General features: G+C 51.2%; 7 protein-coding genes across 7 annotated transcripts; 3 read left to right on the top strand and 4 right to left on the bottom strand.

Moving 5' to 3' along the window:
• Positions 1–2066: 2066 nt before the first annotated feature.
• ASPACDRAFT_64136 (uncharacterized protein) lies at positions 2067–2936 on the top strand (the record flags this gene model as incomplete). The annotated part of the gene is made up of 1 exon (XM_020203968.1): positions 2067–2936. The coding sequence occupies one exon, from the start codon at positions 2067–2069 to the stop codon at positions 2934–2936; it is 870 nt and encodes a 289-aa protein (XP_020051988.1).
• A 1341-nt stretch (positions 2937–4277) lies between these two features.
• ASPACDRAFT_35718 (ankyrin repeat domain-containing protein) lies at positions 4278–6011 on the top strand (the record flags this gene model as incomplete). The annotated part of the gene is made up of 1 exon (XM_020200147.1): positions 4278–6011. A coding segment is annotated over one exon (1734 nt), but the record flags the coding sequence as incomplete, so codon positions are not given.
• Positions 6012–6209: 198 nt separating this feature from the next.
• Positions 6210–6884, bottom strand: ASPACDRAFT_64134 (uncharacterized protein; the record flags this gene model as incomplete). Its single annotated transcript, XM_020203967.1, has 1 exon — positions 6210–6884. One exon carries the CDS (start codon positions 6882–6884, stop codon positions 6210–6212), a length of 675 nt encoding a protein of 224 aa, XP_020051986.1.
• Positions 6885–9048: 2164 nt separating this feature from the next.
• ASPACDRAFT_126429 (uncharacterized protein) lies at positions 9049–11487 on the bottom strand. The gene is made up of 4 exons (XM_020196929.1): positions 10571–11487; positions 10117–10513; positions 9633–10051; positions 9049–9515 (listed from the first exon to the last, which is right to left on the bottom strand). The coding sequence occupies exons 1-4, from the start codon at positions 11054–11056 to the stop codon at positions 9360–9362; spliced, it is 1458 nt and encodes a 485-aa protein (XP_020051985.1). The 5' UTR covers positions 11057–11487; the 3' UTR covers positions 9049–9359.
• A 316-nt stretch (positions 11488–11803) lies between these two features.
• ASPACDRAFT_47534 (uncharacterized protein) lies at positions 11804–12769 on the top strand (the record flags this gene model as incomplete). Its single annotated transcript, XM_020201981.1, has 3 exons — positions 11804–12027; positions 12168–12324; positions 12416–12769. 3 exons carry the CDS (start codon positions 11804–11806, stop codon positions 12767–12769), a joined length of 735 nt encoding a protein of 244 aa, XP_020051984.1.
• Positions 12770–12918: 149 nt separating this feature from the next.
• On the bottom strand, positions 12919–14220 carry ASPACDRAFT_1891495 (alpha/beta fold hydrolase). The gene is made up of 2 exons (XM_020198625.1): positions 13782–14220; positions 12919–13619 (listed from the first exon to the last, which is right to left on the bottom strand). Exons 1-2 carry the CDS (start codon positions 13899–13901, stop codon positions 12957–12959), a joined length of 783 nt encoding a protein of 260 aa, XP_020051983.1. The 5' UTR covers positions 13902–14220; the 3' UTR covers positions 12919–12956.
• Positions 14221–17752: 3532 nt separating this feature from the next.
• ASPACDRAFT_1859887 (uncharacterized protein) lies at positions 17753–22551 on the bottom strand. Its single transcript, XM_020197707.1, has 6 exons — positions 22319–22551; positions 21732–22257; positions 21448–21668; positions 20867–21380; positions 19547–20806; positions 17753–19489 (listed from the first exon to the last, which is right to left on the bottom strand). The coding sequence occupies exons 1-6, from the start codon at positions 22532–22534 to the stop codon at positions 17883–17885; spliced, it is 4344 nt and encodes a 1447-aa protein (XP_020051982.1). The 5' UTR covers positions 22535–22551; the 3' UTR covers positions 17753–17882.
• Between the last annotated feature and the right edge of the window lie 241 nt (positions 22552–22792).

The following is a 22792-nucleotide window of genomic DNA, read 5'->3' as shown; positions in this document are numbered from 1 at the left end:
AAAGTACCTCCACAAAGAGAAAGATGGTGGTGAGAAGGGCCAGCTAAGGTAATTTCTCACATCATGTGACCGCCGCTTATACAGGCCATCTACGGCGACACAGGTGCCACTACTAGTTCTCTACCGACAGCAGTCCTAAATTCTACTATGTAAGCACAACTATAAGCTGCAGATAGATCTTACTTTCTTTGGTATGATACAGAACAGGATTTGTTAATTTGAAAATCTACATTACCTGCTTTATTTATGTAGTAGTGAGTTAGTATGTAGACTACTTGACTATTTATATAAAAGTGGCAAATTCTCTTTAAACTCTATCTGGTCTTACAGTTAAAGAGGAAATTAAATAGAGAATACTAGATCTGATTGATATTTACTGATCTAACAGAATAGCGATTCTTCTGCAAGCTTAGGTATAGCGTGGTTTTATAGTAAGATTGATGGCACTTCTACCTTACCTGACCTACAGTTGACTACTCTATAAAATGTAACATAACAATTTGGGAAACAGTTTTAGGAAGATTAGGGATCTCAAGCTTCTATATAATCTCGCGTTTGGCCTTCTTACCTAGTAAGAATATCACTATACCCCCTCCTCCTTATGGTCTTTCCTTCTACACCATGACCGGCTGTTAACTCATGATGTGATAAATCCAATGTTAGCAGGATATTCAGGCGCTACAAATCAGCATAGCGCGGCGACTATATAATTTAGATGTTGTTCGGCAAACGGAAAAAAGAAAAAAGCAAACTCGCAGCTGACGCGGTCCTTTGTCGCTAAAAACCGACGAGCAAAGTATGGGCCCTGTCCTTTCAACTTGCTCAGCGGTGAAATCAACCGCGACGAGTCTCTGCCTGATGGTCTTAGACAAGACAAAAAGAAGCGTAAGTAATTTGCTGTAATCTAGCATAATTCGGCCAATGTCTTGGCTCTAGCAGTTTCCTCCAGCAGGTATCGCCATGCGCCTATATGAAGGCAATGTAATGCTTGATGCCCTGTCGAAAGCATGCGGCGACGCTGAGCAAAGTGGAATAGTCGATGTTGATGCTTTACTTTCGGACCCAAAGGTACGCTGATCCCATTTTCGGTGCCTCACTCACTTTATACACTTCCTTCGTGAGCTATGGTCACCACCCGCTTACCGAATACGTTCATTAGTCAACTTACCCCAAGGATAGGCTCCAAGAATGACGCTGGATTAAGCTAATTTACTCTAGATATTAAATGACACGTAATCGCCCCTGTTCCCTGCGCCCGGAGCAACAGGGAGAGGAACTCTAGGGAAAGCGCGAAAAGCTTTCAGCCGGATTATGCACCCAGGGCTCGATATGGAGACCGGTGAAGGTCAACGCTAAGCTTTTGGTGTTTGCATGGCACATCTTAACCCTCGGATGCATCGACGGGGTGACAAAGATCATTCTTACAGTCAAGGTCAAGGTATATGAAAGTTGCTCAGCAAGACTAAATGTACATAAGATCTAGAACTCCGATCTAGGTCAGCTACAACAACCAATGTCAATGATCACCGGACGGTGAGTTACGTAAGACTCCCCAGGACCCGCCCACGCTAGAGTATAGCTTCGAAAGGTCTCATCCAGCTCACGACAGTCAGATATCCACTAGCATAGCATTCTTTCCTTCGGCATCCTAAGCGAGTGGATTTAGTGCTTGCGCGACAGTTGGAAGCAGCCCCCTATCCAGATTCCTCGCAACACGCAGCCCTAATTCAGCTCGGCACCAGCGATACCAGGATGAATTTATTCGGCACTAGCTTGTTAGGCGAGTGCCAGCTTTATCGCCCGCATTCATATCTTTCTTTCGGTAGAGGCAGCTGGCCAGTGGAAGAGGGAGAGAGAATTGAATCGGTAAAAAACCGTATAACTTTCGCCAAATCCCCTTTCTTTGTGCCCCTCGCAGCATTTCGTCCCCGAGTTTCTACGAAGTTTAGATCCAGCATATTGTACGTACCATTCTACTATTATCGGGTCCTTATGTCCAGCTTAAGAGTACTAAGAGACCTTTTTTGGAGCAATTGCTGCAGGAGTAGGAACCGAAACGGCCCACCATGCAGCTCAAACCCTGGACGGCCATTCTCGGCGTCACGGCGATAACCATCCAAGGCACCGCCGCCACCAAAGACAATGTGCAGAACGGTACGATCATCACCGTCCTCGGGCCAACGAAGCTCCAAGAGCACGTGGGAGAATCCTTCCTCGTCTGCCTGAACTACAGCAGCACCGATGAGAGTGGCACTCCATACATGCTCTACATCGACCAGGGAGCGACGGTAGTGCACCCCTCCAGCAACCGGACCATCGACTTCGATGGTCCCGACGAGCCGCTGCTCGGATGCATGCAGCACTTTGCGAGCAACATGTCCCTGGTGGCGGAGGATTGGACGGTGGTGCACGAGTACGACACGGGCAGCATTCCCGCAGCCCGGGCCAATGTCTCCTGGCTGGTCGAGCAAGGCGCGCAGGGTCTGCACCCTGTGGGTACGAAGCTCGCCAGAATCTCGTCGCTTCCGTCATCCGATGCCAACGAGACGGATACCACGACGACGACCCTGGAGGCGCGGGATGAGGACCAGGCAAGTAGTAGTCAGCTCGGGGCGAGATCGTTCTCGCACTACTGGGCCTTCCTGTCTGATTACAAGAAATGTGCCAGTGAAGACTTTCAGGTGAAATACGCCGGCGAGTGTCACAACTACAACTCCAAGTTCAAGAGCGTGCAGTTCGAGAATCCCTCGGGGTCGTTGTGGTTGGAGATGGAGATCTGGCCCCATCATCGCTGTATCAAGGGGAATGGGCGGAAGTTGGTGATTTATCCGCTTGAAATGAATGAGTGCCATACGCGGGATACGTACTCGTTTTTTGGACGGTTTAGAGGCAAGAAAAATGCGCTGGCGTGGTTGTCAAGTTCGAGCAACCTATGAGCTTGATTGATGATTTAACAAGGAGGGCCTGCCGTTACTGTTTCTCTTTTTGTTTCTTTCTTCACTGCTTCCAGTCTGATGGACAGGTCTTTTCATGAATGTCGAGAGTTGAAAACTAAATGCTGTCTACACATACATAATCTGTAGACTTTCTCTGTCAACCATGCATGTACTTTATAACCGCGCGTTTGGTAAGGATAGCCCGTACACGCTTAGGAAGGTTCACATATCCGACTTTGAGTGTAGTCCTTGAGTAGCTCAGTGGAGGTGAATCATGGTAGCTCTCAGATGTCATCCGGAAGTGCGCTTGAACCCTCTTCCCATAACGAGTGATTAGTGGGCTAATATCGCACTACTGGGTAGTGAACCCACCAACATGCTAGTCATATTGCTTTCTTTCGCCGGGGACCCACCTGACTGCCAAGTATCTCAAACCCGCATACTCTACCATGGGCCGCGCGTCGCCCATCTAAGCATCTTGTCACGGGATTAGCGATTAAGCGTTTGGCCTCCAAAGCCCCGCACAGAAGCAGAAGCTAAGAACTGATAGCCCTGCTTAGACTCACCCCAAAGAATAGAACCATTCTTCTTTGGAAGAAGGAAAAGGATCTGTTGCTGTTACTGATTTGCTCTATCGTTTCAAAGAGACCCCTCCACCCACTCCTGGGAAGTGAGTCATCGATAAGTAACTATTACCTACTGTACCACATGCCTCAACCACGTATTCCGAAAAACATACCAGCCAGCAACGCTTGAAATTATCGTCTATTCCCTCCCAGATAGCCATAGAACGCGGGAGAAGTCATTTGAAAATCCAAGATGTTCTCAGAAAATACCGATAACAACAATCAGTGGGGGTCGTTGAGCCCGAAACAGGTGAAGTCCACCGCCGAGATTCTCCGACGCCTGGCGCAGGAAGAGGAATTTCCAGACCCGTGGACAACGACCACTGGAATCGTCGACTTAGCGAGACTCCTCAGTGCATTTCTCGATGACTATGCTGCGGCGAATGATGCCGCTTCCCGAGAAAAATTCCTGACCTCGTTCCTTGCCCATGTCCGTGCACATCTCAAGCACGACAATGATTCACCCCGCCCGGAGGATGACAGTGCGGATCGGGCTCTATCAGACCTCGAAGCCCTCCCCAGCTGGAGCGAAGCAAGACTCCAACGGCTCGAGAGGACGCTGCAGAGTTTTCTCGACGGGTTCACGAACGGAGTCGCCCTGCTATCGTATGGGGCAGAGCACGGCCTAGAAACAGTCGTCCGGCGGCTGCTGCTCCTCGCGCCGGGAAGCAGCAATTCCAGCTTTCCCGCAGGGAATGATTCAGAAGAGCCACAGCCCCTCTCCCTCGCAGCGCGGAACGGACACGCAGGGATCGTTAGCCTGCTCCTCGCCGCCGACGACGGCGGCGAGAAAGTCGATCCCAACCACCGCGAGGAAGACTGGTCCGGCCAAACGGCGCTGCTCTCCGCGGTGGAAAACGGCCACACGGAGGTCGTGCGCCTCTTGCTGGCGACCCCGGGCGTGGACGCCAACCTCGAAGACTGGGATTTCCAGAGCCCACTGCTGCTTGCGGCGCGCAACGGCCATGACGCCGTCGTCGAGATCCTGCGCGCGCACGAGGGGCTCAACGATCCTAATGTCCCGAACGAGTGGGGGGAGACGCCGCTGCTCGTCGCCGCGGAACTGGGGTATGAGGCGGTCGTGCGGCGGCTGCTGGGCTGGGCGAGGACTCAGCCTGACACGCCGAATCTGCGGGGAGAGACTCCCCTGATGGTGGCCGCCGAGCGGGGGTATACGGCAATCGTCGCGGCGCTCCTGGCGACGCATCGCGTGGATGCGAGCAGGAAGGATGTAGACGGGAACTCGCCGCTCCTGTGGGCGGCGCGGAATGGTCACTGTTCCGTGGTGAAGCTGCTCTGCGCGGAAAGGCACGTCGACCCAAATGATGCGGGGGCTGGTCGATGCACGCCTCTCGCGTGGGCTTCGCGGAATGGTCATCTGGAGATCGTTGAGTTCCTGCTCTCCGTTGACGGCGTGGACCCAGATTCCAAGAACTCGGATGGACGAACGCCGCTTTCTTTAGCAGCGGAGTCGGGACATGAGGCTGTCGTCGAATTGCTGCTCACAACGCCGGGTATCGATGCGACTTCCGCTGATTCTAAAGACCGCACGAGCTTCTGGTGGGCTGCGCAGGCTGGAAATGAGAACGTGATTCGAGCTCTCATCGCACTGACGCAGAAGGTATCCCCGGATACCCCAGACTCAAACGGCGAGACGCCGTTACTGTGTGCCGCGCGAAACGGGCACAATGCGTTGGTACGGCTCTTGCTTGCAACCAAGGGGATAGATCCAACTTCCCAAGACTCTCAGGGCAGAACAGTCCTTTGGTGGGAGGTGTTTCACGGACATGAAGATGTAGTTACAGGGCTGCTCGCCATGGAGGGAGTGAATCCTGATACCGCGGGACCACACGGACAGACGCCCCTGCTGTATGCCGCAGAACATGGGCAAGAGACCATCGTCAAGCTCCTGCTAGCCACCAACAGAGTAAATCCCGAAGCACAGAATTCCAATCAAGAGACCCCGTTGTGGTGGGCCGCGCGGAACGGACATGGGACAATTGTCACGTTGCTGCTCACGCAGGGTGCGAACCCTGAATCTCGAAGCTTGAGTGGCGAGACTCCCTTGTTCTGGGCAGCACAGAATGGTCACGCTGCCGTGGTGAAGCTTCTGCTCCAGAAAGGGGCAGACCCGGATGGTGGCCTAACTGAAGACGGGGAAACGCCCTTGTGGTGGGCTGCCCGAAACGGACACGAAGCAGTGGCCAAACTTCTGCTTGCGACAGAGAGTGTGAATGTCAACTATCAAGACTCGATGGGGGAGACGCCGCTTTGGTGGGAAGCACGCAACGGGCACGCAGAAGTGGTTCGACTGCTGCTGGCTAAGGGAGCCCGTCCAGATGTGCCCAATTCGGATGGTCAGACGCCTCTGTCCTGTGCGGCAGAATTCGGCTACGACGCAGTGGTCAGACTGCTGCAAGCTCATGATGCAAGATCGGATGCTATGTAGTCTTCACGATTCTCACGACAAAGGAATGTCTACAACATCGCAAGACAAACGGATAGTCGCAACACATATTCACTAAGACATATTGGTTCGCTTAACTTCAACATCCCGTGTCAACTCTGCTCCACCCTTCCTCTCCCTGCTATCCTCCGGGTTTTTTTTCAGGATCTAATCCAAACATCAACAAGTCCAAAGCTTCCATCACAGCGTGTGCGCCTCACAGCCATCACCCCAGCCATAGCTATGGTGGCAACCCGAGTAAACGCGGAAGGACTTGGGGCTGAAGTTGAAGACGCAGACCTCGGAGGGATCATCATAGTAGTCACAGACTGGATTGAAGCTGCCCTTGCTGCCGTTGCAGGCATCGCTCTTCCAGAAGGTGATATACGCCTCTTTGATCCAGTAGACGACAACGTAGTGCCACGGGGCATGGGTCCCAGTATGGCAAATCTTGTGGTTGGCCTTGACAGCGTAGGTATTGCCCTCGCCCGCGGAATTGCGCAGAAGCATGCTGATGGCATTGGTAGTGGTGCGCTTGGTGGTGGTGGTGGTGCTAGAGGAGGTCCCGACCAGAGCTTCCTGCTCCGCGCTGAATGCCGCGCTGGCGTTGTTTATGCCGGCGATGATGCCTCGGAACTCCGCAAAACTCTCCTCGGGCAGGTAGTCCACCCCGTGGTTGGATTGGTTCAGGGCGTAGACCTTGGGCAGCTGGCCACCGTGGTAGCCGAACTCGGAGAGGTTGACATATGGCGTCGCGGCATTGAGCGCCTCCGTCGCGAAGTTGTGCGCGAAGGTGATATTGTGGATGCTCACTGACGATGCCTGGGTCATCACCGCGCCGAGAATGATGGCTCTTAGGATTTGTAGCCCGACCATCGCGACTCAAAAGGACACACAAGAACAACGGAAAAGGCTTTTAGAGGATTGAGGTGTAGTGTTGAGAGATACCGGTTCAGAGGAATGGACTTCTGTGTCCTGCTATTTATGTCAAGAGGTTGCTGGAAGGATGGATGCCTTCTCAGGAGAAGCCTCGCTTAGAGTTAGCCAAAAAGAAATACTATTGGAGTAGCTAATGCTAGAGCGAATCCTCCCACGAAAGAATGCCAATCTTCATGACCTCGTTAGCAGGTAAGCCACCCACTTCGCGATTTAGCCACAACTCAACTTCGCTGACAGGCGAAATTGTGCGTTGTCTCGTAGAGAACCAATTTTTATCAATCGTTTATTTCCTGGGCGGCGAACTGATTCGAACACCGCAGAATATCCTTTGTTTTGTCCGATCTATGAATAGGGCCTGCAGATTGGGAGACCCCCGTTCTTGATTATTCCCCTGATAGCTTGAATGATCTAGTTTACACCTATGTTGAAGATAGGATAAATTACAATTGACCAAAAGAATTGGACACAAAAAGGAAGGAAGGAAGAAAGACAAAAAAAAAAGGAAACCAAAAGCACGAAGGCGTGTCCAATCTGCTCATAGGACTACTAGTGTACGGAGTAAAGAACCAAAAGTCTGAAGCCTATATCGCAGACCCAACAGGTGGATCTGCTGAGCCGTGAGTACCCACTGCGATTTTGGGTGGTCAATGCTGATAAGAAGTGGATATTCTCAATCTCTTAGACAGGCTAAGCAACAGACTATACTCTTTTGGCGATGATCCAAGCAGAAGAGCTTAAGTTTACTCTTCTGCTGTACCAGATCTGTTAGTGCCTCCCAACCAGCCCTAGAGGGTCTTAGTGGGCTCCATCCATTGCCTAACCCACAGCCGACATTCCGCTGACTCATTATGTACAAAGTTGTAAGATTATTACTAGAGTTAGGCTATCAGCTCGGAGGGGGTTTAGAAAAGCTGAACCTATAACTTTACAAAAACCTAAAGTAATTTAGAATTGTTCTAAGCCCTTTTTAAACATCGACTTTAGAAGTGATACAAACCCTTAGTCTTGAATTATAAACGATATAAGTAAAGATAATTTCTAATAAAGAATTCTAATGCAAAAATTTTCGGATTCTCAAGGTTGTGATATTTTTCTTGTTAAAAGACATTCAAAGCTTTTGCTTAAGGCTTATATAATTCGAAATGTTTTCAACGGGGTCAGAAATCTCTTGGGGGGTTAGAAAGTACGGTATTTGTAGGGGTTAGAGTATAGTTATATAATCTTTGATCCCCTGGCACTAATGTCTGACCCCCTCCAAGCTGGTACCCTACTAGAGTATTATTCCTAGCTGAACAGTATCTCTACAGAGAGTTGATAGGAGCATTCGATTCCAAAAGGATCACAGGTAGCGTTTAAACTCTTCTTGCCATGTGAACTGTGAAATACTGTTACTACTTCTTACTTGTCTTTCAGAGATACATTACACCATAAAATGATTATCAATATCTGTATCAACCAGGACACTTGAATAAAAATGGCATCAGAGTATCACAAATATCAATCGATTTTACCACATGAAACATACTTAGAAAGAGAGTCTGTTTTCTAAAACTTCTATCATATTGGAATTCTGAAGCAATGCCAACAATACTTTCCCAACATCGTCACTCTTCACAATCCGGTCCGATACTCACCTGAAGCGTCTGGAACTTCCGACTTTGGTTAGTTTCATTTTGTTACAGTCATAAAGCTCCATATAAAAGGACGCACCACAGAGGACTGGCCACTCAAAGGCGACGGTCAATGACCGCTTCAATTTTACACATGCTCATACGACTTAGCACCTGCCATGGCCGAGATGAGCTTGCAGAGCACGACGCTCAGCGCCAGGGCAACGGGTCCAGCGTTTCAAATGAAATTGTTTGCCTCGTTGATCTAATACAGCTCCTCGTTATGACTGCGATAGACGGTATGCTCTTACTGGGTTGACGTCTGATAACACGGAGATATCGGTGTAATTGGGAACAATGAATTCTTTAAATTGCCAGGGTCGCGCCGCGTGAAGTAAGATGCCACGGTCTTAAATCTTTTATCTATCTTTTCAAATGTCTCAAACGGCGCAACTTAAAGGAGGAATGATTTCGATATCATCTTATAAGGTGACCCTTTCATTTGTACTATTGTAAATATCCAGGATTGGGTTTTGGGGAAACAAGATACGGGGAAAATCGAATCGACATGCACCTTCCTGCACTAGCATGCCTCAACCACTAAGTGGATTATCCAACTCCACAGCCTTCTCTGATTTGTGGAGGACTTTAGGTAAGCGAGGTTGACGCTTGCCCCTGGCAACGCTTACAACGGCACCAGAAGAAACGCAGAACCATGCTACTACACTGGGAGCGGCCAATAATCTTTCCGTGCAATGTAATAGCATCATTGACTTCTTCAGTCGACCAAGAGAAGGGGAGATCAAGAGATCAACCGACTCGTCTCCTCCAACTTCCTCCCCTTCGTCTCCGGCAAGAGGAACAACCCCCATAGAAAACCCAGCATCGCCACCACGAAGAAGAACCAGAAGGTGCCTTTCGGTTGCAGCGCGTCCGCCAGCATCATCGTCGGGACGGCCTGGTAATTTGCGTCAGTCAGCCAAACCATCCTTTCTACAACTAACCCCGGATCACCAGCAGATGCAAGAGAGACCATCATTTACAAAAACACAAACAGCAAAGGGCGCAGGCATACCTTGGTAAGTGCAAACCGATTCGCATAATGCACGCACATCAGCAGACTCGTCCCTAGTGTGCGCACGGCGGTGGGCAGCATCTCCGCCGTGATCAGGTACTGGATCGAGTTCCAGCCAAAGGCGTACCCGACGCCTGTGATGTAAATAGCCGCGATGGCGGCGATGGCCGCGCGATGGGCGGACGCGCTGCTATCTGATTTGGAGGACAGCGCGGTGAGGTAGATGGCCACGTACAGCAGGGCGAGCACCTGCAGGGTGATCCCCAGCATGAGGCAGCGTTTACGGCCGAGGCGGTCAAGAAACAGTACGGCGCAGAGGAGGGCGGAGGCCAGTTTCACGGCGCCGAAGATGGCGGTCTTGAAGAGTTTCTCTGAGGAGCCGGTCATGCCGAGAAGGGAGAAGAATTTGGGGGCGTATGCTGTGCTGAGATGTCAGTTTGTTGAGATGTGTGATGGGGAGGGCAGAGGGGAAGAGGGTTCGGACTTGTGATCGCGATGGTGCCGGACCATTGACTCAGGAGTTGGGCTGAGAGCAGGAACAAAAAGCGTTTGCGGTTGGCTGACTGGCCGAACAAAAGTTTCCATGAGGTCAGTAGAGATTGACCGAGCTTTTTAAATGTATTTTGTGCTGTCTGCTGCAGGATAGATTCGATCTCGTCCTGGATCTCGGGGCTGTCTTCGGGGAGGGTTCGCAGCCGACTTAGGGCTCGTGTGGCCCGGTCGGTGTGCTGCTTCTGGCATAGATAGCGGGGGCTTTCGACACAGCCGATAGACACAATGAGAATGAAGCCGGCCATCATAATCTGACTCGACTGCGGAATGATCCATTGCTGGTCGTTATTGTTGGCGATATGCAGTGACGCGCCGTACCCAGCAAAATACTATAGCCCGTCAGTTAGCAACTAGCTGACCACCGCCGACGAACCTCCGCATCTCACCCCTATTAAAACACCCACATACTCCGAAGCAGCATACACACCCACCATCATACCCCGCCACGAGGCCGGCGCAATCTCAGCAAGATAAATGGGCCCGATAATGCCAGCTTGGCCAATACCCAACCCCACGATGAAGCGACCCGCGAGCAGCTGGCCATAGTTACCCGCCGACGAGATCACTAGCGCCACTCCCACGATCCAGAGCACGCACAACTGCCGCATCATCCACAGCGGGCTCACGCTATCACTAAGCAAAAAGGCTAGCACTGCTGCGGGTAAGCATCCGAGGTTCACCATGGACGTGATGTTCGACAACCGGTTGGCTTGCTCAGCTGCACTGAGGCTGCTGGCATGGAGCTTGAACTCCCGAATGAAAGACGGCAGGTCCACAGTAGTCGCAATCAGACCTTCGTCAAGCCCTTTGGCGGATCCCAGCAGTCCGAAGCCGATCATGGCGCAGATGATTTGGGGGGCAAAGCATCGCATTGTGATGGTGTCAATGGTGCTTCCATGGCACAACTTGTGCTTGACGAGGGCTCAGATGTTTCTGGGTGCTACTCTCATCTTGCAGGAATACTCTCCTGATTTAAAGGAAATTTGAAAGACACCAAGGTCCCCTGCTCCAGTGCACCAGACAGGTTTTCGGCTTGTTGGGGAAGGTCTCCGGGGTGGGTACCCCCAGACATTCTCCACTAAGGAACAAGTGCGACTGCGAGTTCTCCGCGCCAGTTACACTGCTACCACCTCAGCACACCCTAGAAACCTCATCACGTGGAGGGTGTCAGTCAGATCAGGCACAATTGTCATTGATGTCTATTGAAGATATTTGAAGATTGGCAACGCTGCGTGTGCGAGTGGAGCGACAGACGCGTTAAAAGACTGCTAGATAGCCATTCTGAGGCCATGATAGAGGACTCTTCTGGAAGTCAGAACACACAATTTAAATTAAATTGGCCAATGCAATCAACACGAAGAGAGGTGGTGGCTTAGCTAAGAATCTGCGCATGCGAGGGACGGTCAGCCCTATAGGGCTGGACAAGGCACGGAGTGGGGCTGCACAGGCCAAGCTCTCGGATCGGACGGCAGGCAGCCAGACTCGGCTGTTTCTGGAACTGGAAAATGCCGTGAACACCGCAGATGACCTGAATGGGGATAAATATTGGCAGTTACTTACGCAGCGCACGATCCCCACGCCCTTGCTGCATATGGTGTGCCTTCCAGCGGCCAAGAATGATGCCGCTCAGAAGCTCTTACTATCGGTCGAACGCTGCGACTAGTTTAAGACTGTGCGCTCTGGCCGATATTGACATTGCTGTCGCCGAAATCACGCCTCATGTGTCCGGCTCGGTGGCGTTTGATGTTCTATTCCACGTTGCCCGAAGTCTCTGCAGCGTGATTGGATTGTATCGACCAGGTACCGGAGATCTGGTTTCGGGCTTAGATTTGGGATTCCCTGAGTTCGAACAGATGATGGATGAATTGCATGGCTGGCAGTTTTCATTCTAGATTACTGGTATGCCATTTCTGTTCCATTCCAAATCCGTGAAGGAGGTCAGTCCCACCCTTATCTTTGAGCTTGACCAATCAAACCGAACAGCGACTCTGCACATCTTTACCACGCCACGGCCATCCTCTCCCATCGTCTCAAGACCTTCACCTCCTTGCCAGCTCCCGCTCCCTCGCACTTCCGCCAGCAGCTCTCCTCGTTTCAGGTGATTCGATGCATGCGGGATCCCGCGCGTCTTACGGGCTTTGTGCCCGGTTCCCATCGTTGTCTACGCCATCTCGCTGGCACTTTCCGTCTCATACCAGCATCTGCGGTACAGTCGACTCCGATCCGACCAGGAAGACGCGCGCCAGGATTTTGACACCGCCTGCGACGTCTTGCAGACGCTGCGCCGCACGTGGGCGTCAGCCGATGCGATGGCGTCGCTGGAGTACCGAACCTTCACCGCGCTGATCGAACTGCCCAGCCTGGACGTGCTTCGGGTCAACCGCAATGGCCGTACAGAACCGCAGCCTTCGGACATTGATACTAGACTTACTGACCCGACCCAAGCCACAGGGTCGGTGGACCGCCCGGTGGAAGCCTTGTCATCCGTCATGGACCTGTTCGCGGGCATGAATGATGTGTCCTGGATGTTTCTCGACGCAGGAAATCCCACTGACCTCAGCAGTCTGCCGCTTGGGGATATTTGACGTGATATGGTGGGTAATCAGCTAGTAGGAACGGTTGATCCTGGTCTTCTCCCAAACACCCTCAACATGTGTCTACCTAGTTGCACATAACACGAATTATGATATAACTCAACGTATACGCAAGCCATATGACAACGAGCAATTCACCCCTCGGCCCAGATCCAGACCCCCAGAAGCAAAACAAGTGCTACCCCCGCACCTCGTTCAACCACAACCCCAGCTCCACCCCCAACCTCCCCGGCTGATCATACATCACCAAATGGCCCGCCCCCTCAATCAACACCAGCTCCCGGGCATTCAACCTCTCCTTCAACCTCTCCGCCGTCTCGACGGGAATCCACCGATCCTCCACCCCCCAAACCACCAACACAGGCACGTTGGCGCCAACCTCACCATACCGTCCCTCCACCGCCTCCGTAATCCGAAAATTCGCCTGCATCATCTGCCTCACAAACCCCTTCCGCCCTTCCTCTCCCATTCGCACCCACGGCTCCTTCAACATCTCCATCCTCTCTTCGCTTAGTTCAGTAAACGCCGCATCCCGAATATTCGCCTCCACCACCCCCTCAAACACCGGCCCAGTCAACGCTTCAGACACCGCCTGGTTCTCAGCCACCAGCTTGAAGAGAGGCTGCCCGAACGGCCCCAGCGCCACCACATTGATCAAACACAGACTTGCATATTGAAGTCCATGCAGCAGGTGCGCGCGCAGAGTCATCAACCCCCCGTGGTCGTAGGCGATCACATGCGCGCGTTTTTGGTAGACGGCCGGCCAGGTCTCGGACCAGTGGGAGTACAGCGCGGCAAAGACGGCGGTTTGGTCGGATAGGTCGGCGTCTAGGGCGATTTGCTTGGTGGTTTCACGGTTGTGTTGTTTGGAGGGGAGCGGCGTGCCGAGCGGGCTGTGGCCGAAGCCGGGGTTGTCGAAGAGGTGGACGTGGAAGGTGCGGGAGAGGGTGAGGGCGTAGTCGTGCCAGACGGCGGAGGATCAGGGGGTGCCGTGGATGAAGACTAGGGGGGGTCGGCAGGGGTCGCCGAGGGTGGTCCAGTGGATGGTGTGGCTGTGGGTGGTGGTGTTGTGATGAAAGGTTTGCGGAAGGGGAATTGTTTGAGGTGGAGGTGTGTAGGGCATGGTTTGTTGTTGGTGGTGAAAGAGAGGTGGTGGATTAGGAATGGGGGGTGGGTTTGTATGGGCGGGTTTTCAGAGAGTTTGTTTTTGTCTACTTTGAGGAAGTGAAGGGAAAGATGCAAGGGGGTGCCGCATAAACCAGGATTTAACAAGAGTGCTGAAGGTAACGATATTTAAAGTCACTCTTACATCAGCAGCTGTGACGTTAACTTAGGCAGAAGTACGTCAGAAATGCGGGGTTTATCGGCTACGCAGGTATTCCTGCTTGCTAAGAACAAGCTAGATCCTACCCAAGACAGTACTTTATCCGACAGTAGTCAGAAAAGCGTACAAAGATCTATCAAACTCGAAATCAAACTAGATTGCTAGGAACCCGACCTTAACCCATCAAATTCACACTTCGTTAAAACCAGCAAGAACAAGAACAAAGCCAATCTAACCCTACGTAAAGATAGACAACAGACATAGCAAGAATAGACCCAGCACCTTCATTTCCGACCCCTTTTCTTGAAGGGATCATCCCTTCACAAGTCCCGTTCCTCCATATACCTCGCCCCCTGCAACCCCGCTGGGATCGACTCCTCGAAGATCACAAAAGCCTCTCCGTCCTCGTCCTCTAGCCGCTGAAAATAAGTGCACTCCCCCACCGCGCAAGTGTAGAACAAGGCACCGGGAAAGCACCGGCGGTCATTCTGGCTGGCTACCTGCAGACGAGAGGGCAGCTGGCCCTCAACAGTCACACGCGGGGTTGTCGGGGTGCACACCTCGCAGATCCGCGAAGCACGCAAATGTTCCACAGTGGTCGCAGCGGTAGTAAGGTCGTCCAGCGTTGCCATTCTCGTTGGTCTCGGAAACAGTGTTCTGGGATGTGATGGCGTTGCATCTGCGGCAGGGCGGAGGACGTGGGCGTTGGGGAGCGGTTGGTGCGACGGTAGCAGTGCGTAGGCCAGTGCTAGTCATTTGGTGGGCAGAGTACTTGGTGGGTCGGTTGGGGTTGGGGTTGGGCATTCTGGGCTTGTTAGTGGTTGAGTTGATGGTCTGTTTCAGCTCTCAGGAAAGTCAGTCATGAGATCTTAGACATATGACTGAAGGATGATGAGGTAGATGGATGATAGCATTTTTTGTCGGGCTGTATAGCATGAAACAAAGACCCATAATTGATGAGTGTATTACATAGTACTATCTAGCCTAAGAGGCACATTAATTCAAAGTTGGAACACAAAAAATGAGGGAGGAATGGCGGAGAGTAATTCCCGATGACAGCTTTCCTCGTTCAGCGAGCCACGACCAGAAACTCATGAATACCGGCCCGCCGGCCGCTGTGTGCTCTAGCAACCGCATCTGCCCTTTGAGCATACTCCCACCACATCCAGATATTGATTTTATCCTCCCATCAAGATGAACAAGTCTTCAGTAGCCGGCATCTTGGGCGTTATTGATCTTATCGCGTTTCAAGCCCTTTTTGTTTTTGTAAGCGTCAAAGTCTGCTGGTGAATGCTCCTGATATAACGCCAACACCTCCGTCCGGCGCGCCTGAACAGCGTACCATATGGCAGTCTTGCCAGCACCGTCTTTCAAGGTGATAATTGCGACAGCGGAAAGAAGCAGCTGGACCTGATCCACCCATCCATCGTAACCTGCATGCGATAGGGCCGTCACTGCCCCGTCCAGTGTGTAGTCAGATCAGCCCCCTTGGAGAGAAAATAGCTCATCGCGTCGTTCTGATGGCTAAAGGCTGCGATGATCATTGCGTCAGGAACGCTACGTTCCAACTCAGGGAACCTGTCCAAAAAGCCCTGAGCAATTTCATCGTCCCCCATGATATGCTGCACAGAGGAGGGTGTTGAAGCCAACAGCTGTGCTGAACAGGCTACCGTCGTTGTGTCGACGCGCGAGAAAGCCAAAGCATCGATTACAGGCGTCCCACGTCTCATGGAATGCTCTATGTTCATGGTAGACTGTTTGAATGACGAAGGGATATCTTTCCTTAGGTTCACAACTGTCCACTTTACAAAGAAACCCCCCATGAAAAAGGCTACCATAGAAAGGCTTCCGTGAGGAACAGCACCGTAGTTACACAGAAGCTCGCATACTTCCCAGTTGTTCTGGAAAACGGCGAAGCTCAGCGTGCAAGTATCGGAAGAATCATGATCATCTGCTGGAAGCCCGATGACCAGTATAAATGAAACAGTATCTGCATCCTTATGAGACACTGCTTCGAACAATCGATACTCCAAAAAATGATTCAAGTCCGATTCGAATCCCTCCTCAAGCAGGGCTGGCAGGACAGCGCTCATATTCTTTTTTTCGGCAAAATCGAAGACTGGCAGACCATCATCATTCAAGGAATTTTGATTCGCCTCCTTTGCAATCAGCTCGTCAACGATATGTTTATGGTTATGGTCGCGGCCAGATGAAACAGCGAACAGCCCTTAGAGTCCCTGCATTCAATCTCAAAACCTCGGTCAAGAAAGAATTTGACGATCTCAAGATGGTCCTTCCTGGCGGCCACGAAAACCGGGTGGTATTTCACAGTGGGCCACCTCGGCTCTTTAGCCTCGGACTCATCAGTCGGGAAAGCGGCTCCATGTTTGACGAGTTTGAGTATTTCCACTTTGTCATGAAAGCTGGCCCAGCAAAAGATGTTCAAGCGCAAGTCAGGCGTCGCCGTGTCTTGCTTTCCGCGTCCATAGAGTAGCGGCTCGTGTACTTGCTGCAGGTGGCGGTTGGCTTGAGCTAGAGCACCGATGTCTTCCTTTCGGGTAAGATGATCGCCGATATTGAGAAGTGACTCCGGGGATAGGGTGATGACTGAATTTTGGCTCAGCTGATGGAAAAGTCCGTTAGATCTCAGAGCTCAAGCCGTTGGAATAGAAGGTCTCACTCTCTGAGAAAGTGGATGCGAAAAAGAGGATACAAAGGGATTGGATTTAGATTGATTGGAGTTTGTAGTGAGTGGAAATGTCTCGAATTGAATAGGTGGTGGAACAGAGGGCCAGGGTAGTAGATGAAGGGAGATAGATGAAGAGGGAGAGATGATGAGGGAGAAAGATAAAGCGAGAAAGATTAGGAGGGAGATCAGGAGATGGATGTTAGGGAGAATTAGTGGGGCAGGGGGGTTGATGAGAATGGCAAACAGAGAGGTCAGATATGTAAACAAACCCCATCTCAGGAGTGAGGGGGTGCCTAATGTACTCTTCTCATACATTCAATGTATGGTTGTTACTCTATCTGCCCTCAGTCTCTCATCCTAATGCGGACATCGCGTTGACTTCAGGTCTCACTCATAAAGACCCTTTATACCTTGCACAGAGCTCGACCTTTTCTCAAGCTTATAGCCTTGTCTCTTGCACTTCAGCACCGATCAACAAGTGCGTCAAGCAAAGCCCATGATCTAAGCTATCCTTGAGCAGCAGTGGTGAGCACATGGTACATCGGCAATAGCTTCCTATCCACAGATTTATGATATAGTGGAACACAGCTGCACCTGGCAGACACGGGAAAATCTTTGCCCAATCGTCACAATGTTGAACAAGTCAACATTCATCTACCTATCGACATCACAAATTCAACCCGGATAGCGAATATCGTCTACGCCAAGCATTGCTCAAGCTGGTTCAACTACCTTTCATTTTTTCTGACGATAACAGTTGGGATGCCTTTCTAGCCCGACGTCATGGACCCGAGACCATCAAGTTTCTTCTGATGAGAACAGCGAACTAGAGGGGAGTACAAAGGAGTGTAACATTATGTGATTGCTATTACTCATGTTAATGATAAACTCTTACCCCTTCGAAATTTCAGGTTCGAGGGTTGATCGGTAGATTTTAGTGAAATGGCTACAGGATTGCTGTGTGGTATTGACTACAATTTACTCAGTCAAGCGTAACCAATATGGACACCGAGTGTAATCAATCTGGCAAATACGGTAGTCCTGCGAGGCGTTAGATACAGTTTATTATGCAAGTATGTGACAGCCAGAAGCTAATGACTTGCAGATCGCGTCTGATCATACAACCGCCCAAACACCGACCCCGAACGTCCAAGCAACGCCGACGGAGCATCATACTCCACTACCCAACCACCATCAAACACCGCAATTCGATCATAATCCACCAAAGTGTGCACGCGGTGCGCAACGGCAATAACAGTACATCCGCGGAACTCCTCCCGAATAACCCGTTGCACAAGCCGGTCCGTCTCAACATCCACATGACTCGTTACTTCATCTAGCAGGAGAATCTTCTGTTTCGAGAGAATAGCCCGCGCTAAAGAGAGCAGTTGCTTCTGACCCGCGGACAACGGCAAGTCTTCTATGCCCGTGTCAAGACCACCATGGGCTGCAATGTGCTCCCTGAGCTGGACTTTCTCCATAGCACGGAGGACCCTGTCATCATCCATGGTCTGAAACGTGGTAATGTTCTCACGGACCGTGCCGGGAAATAGGACTGGTTCCTGAGGTATCACGGTGATTTTGCTGCGGATGCTATCTCGCGGACAGGATTGTAGACTCACGCCATCGATACTGATATCCCCGCTTCGGATCTCGATCATGCGCAGGAGGGCTAGGAGGAGAGAGCTTTTGCCGCTGCCTGTGCGGCCGCAGACGCCTAGCTTGGAACCAGCGGGGATCGTTAGTGTTATATTTCGGAGAATGGGGGAGGCGGTTGGTGCGTATGCCATGGTCGCATTCTGAAAGGTGATTGAGCCTTCTGAAGGCCATGTAAGAGGGGGATTTTGGGTTTCGTGAGAAAGATGCTCGGTGGGCACCTTTCCAAAGCTCCGTATCCGAGATATGGCGCCTATGCTCGTATCTAGGGATGCCCAGCAGTTGATAAGCTCGGCGAGTTGTTCGTTGAATGTGATGAGGGATATGAGGGAGACTCCGATTGGGCCAGTATGGGGCACAAAGACCGCGAAAACAGCCAACATGACTGCCAGGGCCGCGACAAGCAGATCTAGAACAAGAGTCAACCAGCGTTGAATGACGAACAGGAAGTAGTACGGTCGCTGGGATATCTGCAGTAAGTCCCTGTGCTCCGCCTCAAAGTTATCCTGCCAGCCAAAGGCACGGATAGTTATAAGACCACTGAGAGTCTCGGTGAACTGGGTGTACAGTGGTGACTTGGCTTCCAGCTCCAGATGTCGGAGCTGCCGAGACGAGCGAAGATAGAACTTCTGGATCCAGTAAATCACAAACACGGTGACAGGGATGAGCGTGGCCATATATTTTGCTCCAACGCAAATGAACGCCACGCTTATGACACACTGGACGAGGTAATTGGATGTCTTCAAGAAGTCTGCTGGAAGCGACCGATCTATCATTGTCATGTCTTGGCTGAAGCGGTTGAGGATGACACCAGTGTCGGTTGATGTATGCCAGTATAGCGGTGCATCTTTGACTTTGGTCACCAAATGCTCGTGGAGTTGACTTGAGGACGTGGGGACGATGCGACAGAAGACGAGCCACATGCAGTAGGCCCAGAGGGCTGCTGCGGCCACTGCTAAGAAAGTGTAAATGCCGATATACCGCGCCAGGTGTCCGAATGGGGTTTTTTCGTTCGTCTCCGCCCACCACTGAACCCAGAGACCTGCAGAAATGGATTAGTGGGAGACGGAATGTGCATCCTCGCTTTAGGTGTACTCACTTGTGAATTGCGCACTGAAGAGACCAACAACCAGCGCTCCTGCATAAAGCACCATTGACCACCCGCCCGACGTGCGAAAATAGTAAGCATAGTCGTGCAAATCTCCTTTATGGCGTGCTAAGACGTCGTCAGAGTCTATTGGATTGCTGGACCGGGGTTTCTGTTGCTCTAGAAACAAATTGTTCTGCAGAAGGGATCTGTCGTTGGCTTCTTTCTGCATGACATGATCTCGCAATTTCTGGAGGATCTGAGGAGGTCCCTGCTCAACGATCGTTCCTTGATCAATGAAAATGACATGATCAGCATGAGCTAGATGATTCCACTCATGTGTCACCAATATCACCGCAACTCCGTTGCGACGTAGGATACCGTCAGAGGCAAACACGCGGGCAAAGACCTGAGCAGCGGTGGCAGCATCCAGAGCACTGAATGCATCATCAAAGATGGCGAGTTTAGTCCGCGCATACACTGCACGAGCAATGGCAACTCGCTGCCGCTGTCCACCACTCATTGAGATGCCGTTGCTGCCAATGTCCGTAAGGTCTTTCTCAGGCAGAGCATCGATGTCGCGATCGAGAGCTGTCGCGTGAAGAATAGTGCGGTACCACTCCTCTTCATACGGGAGAGGGTCGCAGATGTTGTCCCGAATCGAGCGGTTACGGATCCATGTCTTCGTACCGCAATACGCGACGTTGGCAACGTTGATGTGGATAGAGCCCTTGAGACAAGGCACTTCGCCAAGACATGCTTTCAGTAGTGTGCTTTTACCAGAGCCAATTGGTCCAGCGACCACTGTCAAGGAGGAAGCAGGAATTCTGGTGTTCACATTCGTTAGTGTAGGATCCGATGCGCTTGTCCAGCCGAGGTCCGCATTAGACGCATGAACTAGATCAGCCGTGGAAACATTCGTCGTCTCTCCTTTTCTTGGATTAGGAAAAAGCTCGATGGATCCTGCAGTTTCAGCTAATACTTCAACTGGGATTGATTTGGATGCGGCAGTGCCGGTCTGTGGCTGGACAGTACGATGATCGGGCTTGGTATCTGCTGTGAGATAGGCTTGAATCCTCTGGATGCTTTCCAGGGCTCCCGCCACTCGAGGTCCTGAGTAAACAAGGTTTGACAGCGGGGTACTCCAAAGAGAGATAATGGAGAGGGTGGTGAATGTCGCAGCCACATCCAAGGGGGCACGACCCGTATGAAGGGCAATGGCAGCATAGATACTCAACGTAACCACCGGACTCAAATTTGTGATTGCACCACCTAGAAGCGCGTATCAGCCTTCACACGCTAAACTCCCAGATCATTCTATGTAAAACATACCAAGCAGATTCATTTTGACCATAACATGGCGAAACTTCTTCCCCCTGCTCAACTCATCGACCCTTAACTGTTGGATGATGAGTCCAAGACGGGAATGCAGGTTCAACATCTTGATGGGGACAAAGGCATTCAGATAGCTAGAGGCAAACGATACTCTTTGCTGTATGGCCTGCATCCATGATTTCTGCCGACCAGGCATTGAGCTAGAGAGGTGGTGCGTAGATAGCATAGCCACGAGAGAAACAAAGGCAGGAACGGCCGCTGCCCAGGAGACTTGCCGCTGCAACAGGTACAGAGCGATACCGGTTTCCACGGGGCTAGCCCACGCTTCATGCATGTTTTGAATCCCAAACGCGATATTGTCGATGTCATTGCTCATTAGAGTCAAGGCAGCTGACTCGCTGTACTCATCGAATCGCAGAGTCAGGGTCTTCTGGTAAATCAAAGACACCACTGCGCCTCTGACTTTTGTTATCAGGCGGTAATTGTGATGCTGATAGAGACAACTGAAGATCTAAGCCAGTCAACTCGACACGGGCTTAGCTATCAATGTGTCGCAATGGGCATATTGTGGTTCTTACCCCTTTGAGCAAAAAGACTAGTCCAAACGCGCCGATCAAGCCATATCCCTTGTTCCGGTCAGGCTTGGTGTCCTCGACATAGTCCGTCAATGCCGTTATCAGGAACGGCTGCGAGTAGCTTAGTCCAATAACTGCTAGTCTTGCAATGAAAGAACAGATGATCGAGGAATTGAAAGTGTACATCGTGCAGTAAGCCAAAGCATTGTGCGAACGTTTTGAGGCTGTGTCGCGAATCAGAGACTTGTACACGAGCATCTGGCTCAATCATAACGAGTATGACCTACCACGATTCCATGACCTATTCAACTGCTTATGGAGTACATCAGCGGATAGGCTTCTGTCAAGGTGCGGCAGATCGTCGATGGAGAACAGAGACTTGAATCCTAGAAAAAGGTAGGGATTTGTCCACCAGAAAAAGGCGCGACTGTAGAGACCAGTGATCTCCTCATTGCCGTACTGAACTTCACCATGTTTCAGTAGCGCACGCTTTGAGCGCGACTCCAAGTAAAACCAAATTGCCTTGATTGTGATACTTGCTGAATATAGTCCCGCGATAGCAGTATTGGATGCAAGCCATAAGCTTCTGGCGCGCACCGCATCGAGAAGAAGGGACACAGATAAAGCAAGATTGAGAATGTGGGAAGGGTGGATAGAGAAGAGATGTTCCCAATGCGACAGAAGCAATAGGCCAAGTGAGGTCGCGAAAGACAAGGCCGCAGCTGGTAGGGATGCTCGTGTTCGTGGCGCATGCGGCAAGAGCCAAATAATCAGTAATGCTAGTTGAGTTGCCCCAAATGCTTGTCCGAGGCCCTAGAAATGACATTGTGTTAATCTCATGCCTACGGCTATGATCTGGACGAGACATTCGTACCAATTTGGCCCAGTAGAGCCAGCTTTGCGAGACCTTACGAATCCGCCCTGGTTGCAGCTGCTTCCAACGAACGGGAAGAATGAGCAAGAGCAGAATTGAGGGCGCAATTGAGAAAAAACATTCTTCGAAGAGTAAGGTGAAGTCAAACCCGCCGCGACAACCATGGCTGGCTTGAGGACCGAACTCATTGTCTCCACAGGTATGAATATTCTCCATTGGTCCGTAAGTCAGTACTGAGACAGGTTGTGGGGAACTCGAAGCTTCCAGGGGGAGGCGTCAAGCTTATAATTATGACAAAGCTGCATTAGTCTATGCGCTTTGGGCTGTGGCTGGCGGAGGTCCGTACGGAGCTAATATATCTCCAGCCAACCACCCCTGAACGATAAGCACATTTACACACAACCATCGAGAGCTGATGCATGACGCGCACGTATTAGGTCTAGCCCGAGCTCTAAAGAGGGAGCATCAGATCCT

This window comes from Aspergillus aculeatus (assembly GCF_001890905.1).
Source record: "Aspergillus aculeatus ATCC 16872 unplaced genomic scaffold ASPACscaffold_19, whole genome shotgun sequence".
NCBI classification, from domain to species: domain Eukaryota; kingdom Fungi; phylum Ascomycota; class Eurotiomycetes; order Eurotiales; family Aspergillaceae; genus Aspergillus; species Aspergillus aculeatus.
Note: the sequence above shows the minus strand (reverse complement) of the source record. Positions and strands in the feature narration are given on the sequence as shown.